The sequence below is a fragment of the Pteropus medius genome, unplaced genomic scaffold, assembly GCF_902729225.1.
Source record: "Pteropus medius unplaced genomic scaffold, Ma_sr-lr_union100, whole genome shotgun sequence".
Lineage (NCBI taxonomy): Eukaryota > Metazoa > Chordata > Mammalia > Chiroptera > Pteropodidae > Pteropus > Pteropus medius.
Genome location: NW_024349803.1, coordinates 19,504,800 through 19,517,321, shown reverse-complemented (window position 1 = coordinate 19,517,321; position 12,522 = coordinate 19,504,800). Strand labels below are relative to the sequence as shown.

General features: G+C 35.9%; 1 protein-coding gene across 1 annotated transcript in view; it reads left to right on the top strand.

The window, feature by feature from the left end:
- Positions 1-12,522, top strand: part of SMARCC1 (SWI/SNF related BAF chromatin remodeling complex subunit C1) — a 125,971-nt gene that overhangs the window by 16,194 nt on the left and 97,255 nt on the right. Inside the window, exons 3-5 of the mRNA XM_039837617.1 lie at positions 4,498-4,583; positions 9,315-9,396; positions 10,461-10,553. Coding sequence (XP_039693551.1) covers positions 4,498-4,583; positions 9,315-9,396; positions 10,461-10,553 — 261 coding nt within the window. The remainder of the gene's footprint in view (positions 1-4,497; positions 4,584-9,314; positions 9,397-10,460; positions 10,554-12,522) is intronic.

Here is a 12,522-nt window from a genome sequence, read left to right as displayed (position 1 = left end):
TGTGTCTAGGTATGGATTATTTTATGTAGTTTTAATATATTCCTCAGGAATGACGTGTTTTTTGAAGCTGAAAATTTATATCTTTTACGATTTCTAAGAAATTTTAACTGTTATTCTTCTGTATCTAGTTGTCTAATCTGTATAACCTTGACAATGTGCTTTTCGTTTTATTGCATGTTATTTATTCTAGGAGTTATGTGTATCCATTTTTCAAATCTTTCTTTTTTGTGTTTTTAATCATTTTCTATATGCTGATTTTACAAGCCCTATTATATTTTATCTTTTGAAAATTTTAGGATTCTAATCTTGCTGTTTGTTGACTTTAAAACACTCAAATTTTGTGAGGTTTTTTTGGTGTGTTTGAATTTTGGCCTGTGAACTCTCCTTCAGTGGAACTTTATCTAGGGACCCTGTTGGCCTGGGCTGAGAATTTGCTCTTGAGGCACTTCAGGCGACCTGCCAAATTGAGGACCAGTTCTTATTTTAATTCGGCTCGAGTTTCCTAGACGAAGCGCTTAGAGTCAGTTTCAAATCCATACTCTCCTGAGATGGAAGCTTGTTTTCCTCTTTAATTTTTGTTTGGCAGATATTTTATTCTTAGCTTATCCTTTTCCTCATGGTGCCACCTGTTGACACCCCGGCTTTACATGTGTGTGGCGGGTGATTATCTTGGTTCTGACGTCCTTCCTTGCTTATATCTAAGGTCTTAACTTTCTGTCTTTGCATAGACAGTAAAACCTTAGCTTTTAGACTATCGAGGGTAACATTATTGCCTATTTGATGTCCTCATTATCTCCACCCCCTTATCAGTCTAGAGTCCTACATTTTACCTGACAAGATTACTATTTTGACTTTTAGTTTGATTTTTTTTTCTTTTTTGATTTTTACATCTGGGGATTTGCCGCCTTTCTAGAAATTCAGCCACACATTTAAAATAATGTCTGTTCTATTTTACTCAACATATGTTTGTAGTGATGGAGGATTCTGGTTAATTAATCTGCCCTATTGCTGGAGTCAGAAACACCTTTTCTGTGGAGTAGGGGGAGCCAGCTTCAGAGAACCACTGTGAGGGGCGAGCAAGGTAACGTGTGTAAAGTGCCCCGTGGTGTGTTCGCAGGTAAGTGGTAGTAAGTGGACTTGTTTTCGTTCTCCCCGAGAATCAGAAGCTACAGCAGCAGTTCCCCAGCGTCAGAGGTGCCGCTAACTACGAGACTACGGTGGGCTCTTGAGCAGCTTGGGTTGGAACTGCGTGGGTCCACTTACATGCAGCTTTTTTCCAATAAATACTGTAGATGTATCTTCCTTATGATTTTCTTAACATTTTCTTTGGCTTTATTGTAAGAATGCAGTATGTAATACACGTAACATACAAAATATGTGTTAATCGACTTTATATGTTATCGGTAAGGCTTTGGTCACAGATTTTCAACTCTGCTGGGTGGGGGGTCGGCACCCTTTACTCTTATGTTGTTTAATGGTCAACTGTGTTATAATTTCTCTTATTAATAAAATTGAGAACTATGTCTAGAAAGCACAATTTTAGCTCTAAAGCAGTTAAAATACACAAAGAGACTTATGAATTGTTTGACTGTCATCACGCTTTGGGAAGTAAAAGGGTTCTGGAGTCAGTGATGCGGTTTTTCCCCCGTAATTGTTTTCGGGATGTGACGATGACTTTGCGAATTCCTGGGAACTCTTGGTTTCTTGGACATACTCAGTTTTTGCTCCTTTATTCACTTCTCACATCCATTTTCTGGCACCATCATTTCTTGATGAATAGACTAAAACAGGGCATTATCAGTGTGTGTCTTCTACCCACACAAACATCTTCCATCCTCCTTTTTACCAGTTGTTAGCACTATTTTGTCATTAGTAAGTCAAAGAAGTAAAGAAATAAGGGTATTTTGGTACAAATATAAAGCGCTTTTAAGTAGTGCACGTAGATTTCTCTAGGGTTCATTCTGCTCAGCCGAATTTTAGATGGGCTATAAATAGGTAGGATGAGACCACTTAGAAACATCCAGAATACGATTAGATTGAATTCTCAATTTAGTTGCCAGAGATAGAACAGCTTATCAGAAGTGGTGTGGTCACATGGCTGGGAACAGAAGCAGCCTGTGAGCGCCAGCCTGACCTCCAGAGTCTCTAAGTGGGGTGTGCAGCTGCTGAGACACACACAGGACAGGATCTCCCCGGCTCCGGAAAGCTCAAATTTGAGTACCCTATTGCCCTTTTATTCTTCAGGTTTTTCAATACTAATCGAGAGGAATTCATCCTTCACAATCTGTGCTTCTGCTTTAGAAAATGTTTGAGAACATGAGCTTTTATTTTTATACTTGAACGACGTCCAGTGTCAGAGCAAGGCCCCTTCAGGGTGGGGGTGGTCAGGGTAAGGGTCGAGTGAGGAGATACAGTCAGGGCTCAGCGGGGTCCCTCAGAAGCCTCTTGTCTGCCTCCAACTGTCCAGGCCCTGATTCTGGGCTGCTTTTTTTTATCTGGGTGATTCTGAGACAGAGTTAGCTTGTCATGACCAGAATCCCAGATCCATTTTCATGCAAGCTCTGAGAATTCTTGATGTGTGGTGAGTGTCTCTCTTTGTTTTTTATCTACCACATCTTAAGGATGTTTTTCTCATTGCACTTTATTACTGAAACTAGTGCCCATGACGGGTTCATGAATTTGTGTCTTTCCCTTTATTCAGACCTTACCATTGGAAAATTGAAGGCCTCAGTTTTCTGTTTCTTCATTCATTAATTGTCCCTGTAGTGGTGATGGAAGTTGTTTTGTCGATCTTAAGCATATATCTGATAATGATTTACTTTCTCAAATTTACTACCTGTCAAGAAATTAACCTTAACTGTAAACTGTGTATACAGATGTTTTATTGTTCTGGTCTGTTCAATATGTATTTCTCAGTAGCATGGATCTGAATTTTTATATGATTTTAGTATAGCTGAACTGTTGAGAAAATTTTAGATTGCTACCTTGTCAGGCACTCCGCCGAATGTTGGTGTTAATGGTTTAAATACGACACTGCGCCTGTCCTCATGGAGTTCGTGTTCCAGAGAAATCTGGAAAGCAGTCGTTTCAGTGTGCCGTGAGCGGTGTGCATGCGTGCCACGGTGACATACATGTGTGGTTCGAGGGAGCGTTTTAGTCCACTCTCTGGGGGTTCAGGGAAGGCTTAGTAGAACTGTCTCATTCTACCCTAGGAAGTACATACTCTAGGAAGCACATTATTCTAATTTAAGATGCGGACACTCCAAATTGTAAGGACTTGTGCATTTTCTCAGACAAGTAAGAGGTTGTCAGTGATAAGAACTGCATTCAGATATGTTTGCGTAGGAATGTGTAATGAACATTCCGGGTGTACTAGAAGTAGTGTTGGGCAAAAAAGTTAGGGACCCACGTATTTAAAAAGCCGCAAGGTAGCCAGGTTGACGGAGAGGGCTTACTTGTCAGCTTAATTTGCAAGTGCTCATCTTAGTGATGCTTCTCAATTTTTTTTATTTAAAAAAATTTTATTAAATAAAAATTTTGTGAGAAAATATACATAACAGATTTACCATTTTTATCATTTTAAAGTGTACAGTTCAGTGGTATTAAGTACATTCGCATTGTTGTACAAAAATCACCACTGTCCGTCTCCAGAACCTTTTCTTTTTCCTGGACTGAAACTCCGTCCCCATTAAATAGTAGCTCCCCATTCCTCCCTCTTTCCAGCTCCTAGCAACCATGATCTGTTTTCTGTCTCTTTTCTTAATATTTGATATCATGTAGTTCTTTTCGTTATAGTAATTTGTCCTAATAATTTTAAAAAGTGCATAATTCTAACACTTCATCTCATTAGCCTATTTGATGATCAATTCATATTAAGTTTTTACTTCTCTAATGTGGAAATCATTCAGCATTTGATTTATTTGAGCTATACTTTTATAAAGTGCACATGTCTTAAATTGTACAAATTTTAGCTGTAAGTTTACATATAGTTAAATACAGTAATAGCCATGTTCCATGGTATTGACAAGAGTTCAGTTACAAATTATTGATAAAGTCAGGAAACTAATATGGAAAATAAATTTAATGTATAATAATATATCTTATTCTACAGGAAAATTATATTGTTGGAAATTGTCTGTTACTGGAATTTTAATATTTTAAAAATAAAAATTTAAATTTACCAGTAGAGTTTGTAGTTATCAATATTTGCTGGCTTTGCCCTGAATTTGCCAAAAGTGTCTACTTGTAAAACATTTTGATTTACCTTTTGTAAATCTAGTTTTTCACATATTGTTTATTTGTAGATTAATATGTTAATTGAATTTAAAAAGAAATATATTTTGAATCCATTTTTGGAAAAAATTTTTTATACTTCAGTGTTCCAGAAAGTATTTAAGGAGTTGTTTATATCTTTGAGCTTATAAAACTTAGAATTCAGACATAAGTAATTTTGTCAGAACTTTTATTTTTCTCATGTGTAACTTGTATCATTTTTAGGCAAAATGTTTCATGGATTTCAAAGCTGGAGGCACCTTGTGTCACATTCTTGGAGCTGCTTACAAGTATAGAAATGAACAGGGCTGGTAAGTTTTCGTATTTATTTATATGTTTTGACGTGATTTTAAATTATTTAATGTTAAATCCTGTTCCCTCTTTGTATGGTGTTAGATAATTCTATAAGCACGTTATAATTAATATGCAAAGTAGGTTCTCTTTTATATAGAACCTTAATTTACTTTGCGCCTACGTCCAAGAAAAATATCAAGCAACTATTGCATTTATTAGGCGAGTTATTTCTCATATATGGCTGTATATAGATAATAGATGGGTGTGCATTATTAGAAAATTAGAAAGTAAGCCCACTGTGAAATACATGTGTGTATTATAAACTTGTAATGTGCCAAAAGATAGCAGTTTTGAGTGTTCTAGTGAGTCAGGCCTTCCAAAGAGCAGACATCTGGTTGGCTCTCCTCAGGACACAGATAAAGGGAGACTAGCTCAGAGGAGTCCGGATGGTCGCTAGGGCAGTGGGCAGTGTGGGAGCCAGGGCGAGAGTCTTTGCTCGGGTTCCTATAGTTTCCCTCTCTCCCCTCCCCCTTCTTCTTTTGTCTCTTTCCCCCTTTTTCTTCTTCTCTCTCTGCTCTCTTTTTTCTTTCTTGAAGTCTGGAGCTTTCATCTCAGTGGGAGGAGTTGAGCTGCTAGGACTAGTGATTGTTTAATGATGACGGTTCTGAGTTCAAGGGTGGCGGAGTAGTCTCTTCACCAGGAAGAGGTTGGGGGGTGCTGGAGTGTATTGACTTGAGGGTGTTCGGTCGTTTTAGTTGTATTTCTGCAGTTTATAATCTTAGTATTCTTTACAGAAAATACTCAATATGTTGTGTATTTTAATATAAAAATTAAGCTAATTCAGTACTTTATGGCTGGCAAATGCAAATGAGTATGCTTATCAGTAATCAGGACAAGTTTATAAGCAAACGAAGGACCTTTAGACAGACAGTAGGTATCACCTTAGATAGAAACTGCTGCAAGATATTGCCCAGCTGGTCTCCAGAGGAAAACAAGGCAGAAGACTCATAAGTAATTAATTAACCTGCAGTGGAGAGCTCGTATTTACAGTCTGAATGGCCAAAGGTTTTAAAAGTCAGAAAACGTTTCATTTGTTCTCCCTTCCTCTCTAGGGCTGAGGTAGCTTAGGGCTCGAATATCTCTTAAATTTTTTTTGTTCCTTTTCTTGAGCTTTCCTGTGAGGCCTGCCCAGTGCTGGCTTCACTCTGAAACTCAGATGGGGTCATAAGGATTTAAGATATTCTAGTTGAAATAACAAGATCATAATACAAATAATACATACAGTTGCCAAGTTATCTTCTAACAAAATTGTACTAATTTATTGCCCTACGGACAGTGTAATGAGAGAGTACCTTTCTCTTCTCACTGACCAACAGCGTAGTTATTTGTATTTTGTGTTACCTTACCTGTTCATCTTTGCTAATTTGGGATAGATTCAAAAAGATTTTAGAATTTTGGTTTCAATTCACATTTGTTGTATGGGCAGGTTTGAACATCTTGCTATATTATAAATTGCAAAGCTTATTTCAGTACTCTTGGTAGTTGTAAGATAAGTCAGATAAAATCTCTCAATAAAGGTTGTACCTGAAGTCTTCATTTAAATGTTTAAAAATATTTATATATTTTAAGTACTTATTTTGTTTACATAACATGCTGATTCAGGAAAGCTTGTCTGTCATGTTATTAAGTCGTTTGGCAGACCATTCTAGTTTATTACAGAAAATATAAACGACGTATAGAAGCGGAGAACAGTGTAATGAACTACCATTTACCATCATGCATTTTTAACTTTATATAATTATATCTGTAAATATTTCACTTTCTAAAATAGGATTTTAAAAATGTAATAGTACCATTACCACTAAAAAAAATGGTCAATAACTTTTCAATATTGTTAAATATCCACTTAGCATTCAAGTTTCCCTGATTATCTCATGAATGGTTTTTGTTTTGTTTCAGTCAGTATTCACACGAGTCATCCATTGCATTTGGTTGATGACTCTTAAGTTTCTCTAAAGAAATATATAGTCCTCATTCTCTCTTCCTCCTTTTTTCCTCACGAGTTATTTTTTACAAACACATATTGGCTTGTAGAATTGTCTATGTTTTGGATTTTGCTGATATGTCCCCAGTATATTATTTAACATAGTCTTCTAAATTTCTCGTAAAGCGGTTGTTAAGTCTAGAGGCTTAGTCTGATTCAGGTTCAAGGTTTGTTGTTTTTACTTGCGTGCAGCAGTACAGCATGTCCTCGAATAACATTTTGTTCAGCGTAGTTTCTTTATAAGGATGAGATGCTGTAAGAACTTAACTCTTGTCTGTATCAATTAGCTTAAGGTAAAATTGGTTTTGTTATTATGTGGTTTCACCTGAAGTCACAGAACCTATCTTATTTTACTTCATAGACAGTGTCGTGTTCCTCCGTCTGGAGGCAGATGACATGTAGTTGTTCCCCTATAATGGGCAGTGGTAGATGCTCAGTGCCCGGAATCATCCTAGCGTTATACTTTATCAAATGGCAACATTCTGTTGTTGAAAAATTAGAACATAAACATTCTAACATATAAATTCTTATTGTCATTTAGGTTATTCCTTGTTAAAGACTTGTTCTGACATTTTTTTCTTTATTATCTGGTGTATTTTTCTGAAGAGAAACTTGACTCACTGACAAGTGATTATTAACAGATTCACTTAGCTTTTAATATTCGCTTGCAGATCAATCCAGCTCTCTTTTAATTTAATGACTGCTTTCAGACTGTTCCTCAGATTTGTAATAGAGATAATTCAGCTCCATTATCTGAATCATTTATTAAGGAAGCGATTTCTCTATGAATAGTGAGTAAACTCTTGCATAAGCAGTTCTCTAAATGGTGCATTTCTGGATATAATTCTGTTATCGGAAGCCTGTGAAGGAGGGCTATCCCATCTTTAGCGAGGGGAGACATATACGTGTCTCTTTTTATCGTGCTGAAAAGACTTGGGAAGGCTGTCAGCTGTAAGGGGTTGTTCCACTTAGTTGATAATCTATTGTCCTTTCAATTAATGGCAATTGTTTGGAATTTCTTTTTCTTTCTTTTTTTTTTTAATTTATTATTTTTTTTATTATGGTGACATTGGTTAATGAAATCCAGTAAGTTTCAGGTGTACAATTCAAGGCAGAGAGATATTGCATTGTGTTTGGAATTTCTAACCTACCCCCGCAGAGGAGGTTAGGGAAGGAGAATACTCAAAAGCCAAAAGAATGGGATTTAAGGAAAAGTTCTGTGTACCAAGGTTAAATCAAGGTATGGTTATTCAGGACAGAGGTCCCTCTTACCTATAAATGTCATTTTTAAAATTGTACCTAGTTCTATTCTAAATTATTTATTTTAGTACTTTAGTGGACACTACTGAATTTCTTAGTTGGAAAACTTTAGGAAACATTTCAATCTTATCCTAGAATAATAAAGAAAAAGTCATAATGTTAGATTTCAGCCACAATAAGTCTTAATTTATTGAGTGGTTTGCTTTATAAAGACACATATTCTATTAGCTGCTAGGCTTACATAGGTAAACATTTTCAAAATTTGGTCCTTGTTCTCAAGGCATCCAGTGAGATGTCTCACCAACAAGGTGATTCTTTTGTGGGCTTGTAATAGCGGTGTGCACAGGGTGTGTTAGGAACATGAAACAAGACAGAAATAGCTTCATAGAGAAAGTGACTTGTGGACTGATCGTGGAAGCCATAGTACCAAGCGCATTGAGTGGGCCGTGACATCCTAGAAAGGCTGCAGAGTTTAGAAAGGTTGGAGGTGTGGGGAAGCAGCATCTCCAGGGTAAAACAGAATGATGTGAGAGGTAAGAGCATGGGCTCTGGACTCGCACTACCTAATCCTAGCTGGTACATCGTAGTAATGATTGAAAACATATAACCATAGTTAATAATTATTGATTAGTTACTAAAGCATAAACACTTTACTAAGCTCTTAGCATGTATATCTCATGTAACCTTCATAAAAACCCATAATGGGCCATTGTATTCATGAAGAAATTGATCCTTGGATTAGTAAATCACTCAAGACTACACAAATGGGGTCAAGATCAGAACCCAGTGCAGTTTGACTCCACAGCCCACACACTCTTCTCCCTGGAATTAAAATGGAGTAAAAGCAAAGTAAGTATTGAATAAAAAATATGGGTAAAGTATTCAAATTTGTAAAGATTCGACCATATGAAAATGACTAAAAATAGATGAAGACAACACCAGAATGTTACGCTTGGGTACTTGAGTAAAGAGACATTAGGGAAGGAGTTTAAGTAGAGATAAAAACATGAATTTTACCACATTTAGGACAATAGTAATTTCAAAGAGGACAATAGTAATTTCTATTACTCACTTGAATTTGAGCAAATGGCCTTTAAGCATATGTAAAGCAGGTAGACTTTATACTTGAATGGTATAGTAGTTCACTGCCTTCGTGTCCGTGGACTACTTTTCTACAGGATGCAGAATATCTTAGATTTAAGAGAAACGGATATTTCATGGAACAGGTTCTTCATTTTGACTGGAGTGGATAGTAATGTCATAAAATGTAATTCTTTTAGGTATTGATACTGCTTTATACTACTGAGAGAATACCCTTACACTCTGTAGAGTGCTATTGTAAATTTCACATCTTTCCAATTCATTTGCATTTTATGCTAAAAGCAAGTTTTCAGTTTTGTTTCATATGGGACACAAATTAACTAATGATTTTCTTTTCCTTTAGGCGGAGGTTTGATCTACAGAATCCATCCCGAATGGATCGTAATGTTGAGATGTTTATGAACATTGAAAAAACATTGGTGCAGGTAACTCAGAAGGTCAAATTATTACACATTTTTTTTCCTTGAATATACTTTCAGTTCTAAGATTGGCTTCATTCGAGTGCCAAAAAAATCAAAGAAAAAAATTTTCTGCAGTCTGTTATTTTTATGGGTTTGGGAGGGATTAGATCTATAAAGTATGACAAAACTTGTCATGTATAGAATATTGATCTGGTGATATAATCTTTGATTTTGTTCTTTATTAATTTCACTTAACTCATTATTTGAACCTTTCGTAGTTAATATAAATACTCTCTCATCCTACTGGTCACTTGTTTATACACTCATTGTCTGTGGATTTGTTTCATAATTATACCATAAATATGGTTCTTATTTCCCCAACTAGATTATAAACTGGAGGAGAGAATACTTAATTTCTTTCTTTCCTAGTACTTTTATTAATTAGTAAATTTATAATGATCATTGAATTAACCTTCCTGGGGAAGGGCAACTGGCAGAAATTTAGCTAGGTAAATTGTCTCATGGACTATTAACTAGAGAAGTTACTGAGTTTTTTGTTGTTGATTGATTTTTGATGATAGTTTAGGGAGTTAATATGCATTTTTAAAATCACTGCTATGTGTAAGATTAGAAATGGGAAGAAAAAAGAGCTATAATCTATAGCCTTTATATTTTAAGTAAATTACATGTTGAGCCAAAATGAGCACACCTCCCTCTACCCAATAAAAGGTGTAGGTAAAAACATTACATTTGACCTAGGTTGTTAAGTTCAGGTAAAATTGTCTAGGAGGATTAATATGTCAGTATGATACCTTAATGAAAAAGGTGATGGATTTCTTTAGGTCTCAGTTCTTGACATTTTTTTGTCCAGGTGTACTTATTGCAGAGAAGGAATATGGAGATGTCATTAAGTAGTCTGCTGAACACCTAGTTTTATATTAAAATTAGACTTTCACATTCTAGACTAAAGTACATCTTCCCATTTTAAGCAAGGCTGAATGCCAACTTTTGCTATTAGGATGATGCATAAATAATGTGCCATTATTTCAAAACCAAGAGAATTTCAAAATCTGTTCGTTCTTCCTCAGAGCAACTGCCTGACCAGACCCAACATCTACCTCATTCCAGACATTGATCTGAAGTTGGCTAACAAATTGAAAGATATCATCAAACGACATCAGGTAATAGACATGATCACTTCAGAACATCTTATGAATGTCAACCATAGTATCTTTTGATTTCTGTTTCTGTCTGCATTAAATGAAAGTTTTCTCTCTGGGTTCTTACAGTATCAGATTTTTTTCTCTCCATTCACCTTCAGTTCTTAGCCTAGAGTAATGTTTTTCCCTAGCATTATTGAGATATAACTGACACGTAACATTGTGTAAGTTTAAGGGGTATGATGTGATGATTTGATACATGTAGGTATCCTAGAGAAGTATTTAATAAAGTGATGTGGAGCCATCACAGTGTATTCTGCATTGCTATGATAATGAAATCAAACAGAATGAGAGTTGGTGACATAACCGTTGATACGAAGAGATCAAATATTACCAAATAAACCTGGTCCCCCCTTCATTATATGTATTGTATTTATATTTGTGGCTTTAAAAAAATGACGGGGAAATTCTGTTTTTCCTATAAGCTTACTTTGTCTTGATTCACATGTATCATTGCTAATTTCTAACACCTTCACCTCCTTCCTGTAACTTCATTTTAGGATGAGACCTTAGGTATTTACTGCCCGTAGGTTTGTGACCACATGTGGCTAAACCATAAGCAGACTCATGTTATGGTAAACTAGCCGAGGAGACCCAGGTAGAAAATAAATTTCCAAAACAATGTCACTTGAGTGACAAAGTTTTACCAATCCTTAGGATTAATTGAGAAACCTCATTAAATATCTGTTTTCTGCTGCAAGGGAGATTGCCAGTTGAATTGTTTTAGCATTTAGTAAAATATTTTCCAAGTTCTTGAAACAAAGGTTTCTAACGCTGCTTACAGTTGGAGATTTAGTACAGTTTTATATATTTATCTATGTAAAAACATCCCTACCAAAGAGAAAGGTGATACAATTGTGTTGTCAAATCAGGCAGTTTGAAGTCCAGTTACTAGCATTACGATTTTGAACAAGTCACTTAACCTTTTCTCTTAACCCCCTTTGGGGCTGTTTATTGGAGTGGCTGTTAAGTGTAGCTTTATTCCACGTGGAAAAATAGAGGGCAAAAATGGAACAAATTAACCAACTGGTGATTGCCTTCAAGCTGAAATCACCTACTCTTACTGCTACCAAATGATCCTGGAAAAAGTTTATATATTTTCCTACAGTTTTACTGAACATTCAATTGTCATAGTTCTTAGGAAATCTGACTTACTAATTGTTTTCTGGGGAGAACTTCCAGAGGGATATAAAGATCTTCTGGTTGCATAGACTCTTAGGCTTCGAAGAGACCTTAAGAGCTAAGAATCAATGTTATTGAATACTTGTGATCAGACATTTGCTCAGGCATTGAAAATGTATTAATAACTCCATTGGTTGAGCACTATTCTTAGCTCATTGCATCTTTAACTTAGTCCTAACAAAATTCTTGCGAAAAAGATATTATTACTGTATTTCACAGAAGACATCAAAGTACAGAAAACTTAGATACTTGTCCCATATCAGGCAAATAAATGGTAGAGCCGAGTTCAAACCCATGCCAGTCTGATGGACTCCAGGAGGCCAGAGTCTTAAATATTAAATACTGTGCCCTCCTGACTGTCACCTCACACTCATTAGTTGTTGCCATCCCCTTTCTAGCCTCTCCTGTGGCCGTTCAAAAGCGTGCTCAAACCCATCTAATGATTGAGAATTCCTTACCATATTCGGTAGCCCTAAATTTTAGAATTTTAGAATTTCCTTCCAGTTAAAAATAGCATTATTATGTTTTTCTGATTGTAATAATACTCATTGTCAAAGACAAAATTCAGGAAATTTTGTTCAGGTGCTACTTGCACCTGATTTTAAGATTTCTCATTATTGTTATGGTCTCTAGAATGAGCGCTTTTGTGTCTAAATGTTTTCCAAGTCATGTCGTAGACTGCACGCCATATTCTAGCTGTGGCCTGGCTAAACTTGACTTTAGCATTTATATCATTCACTTTACTGGT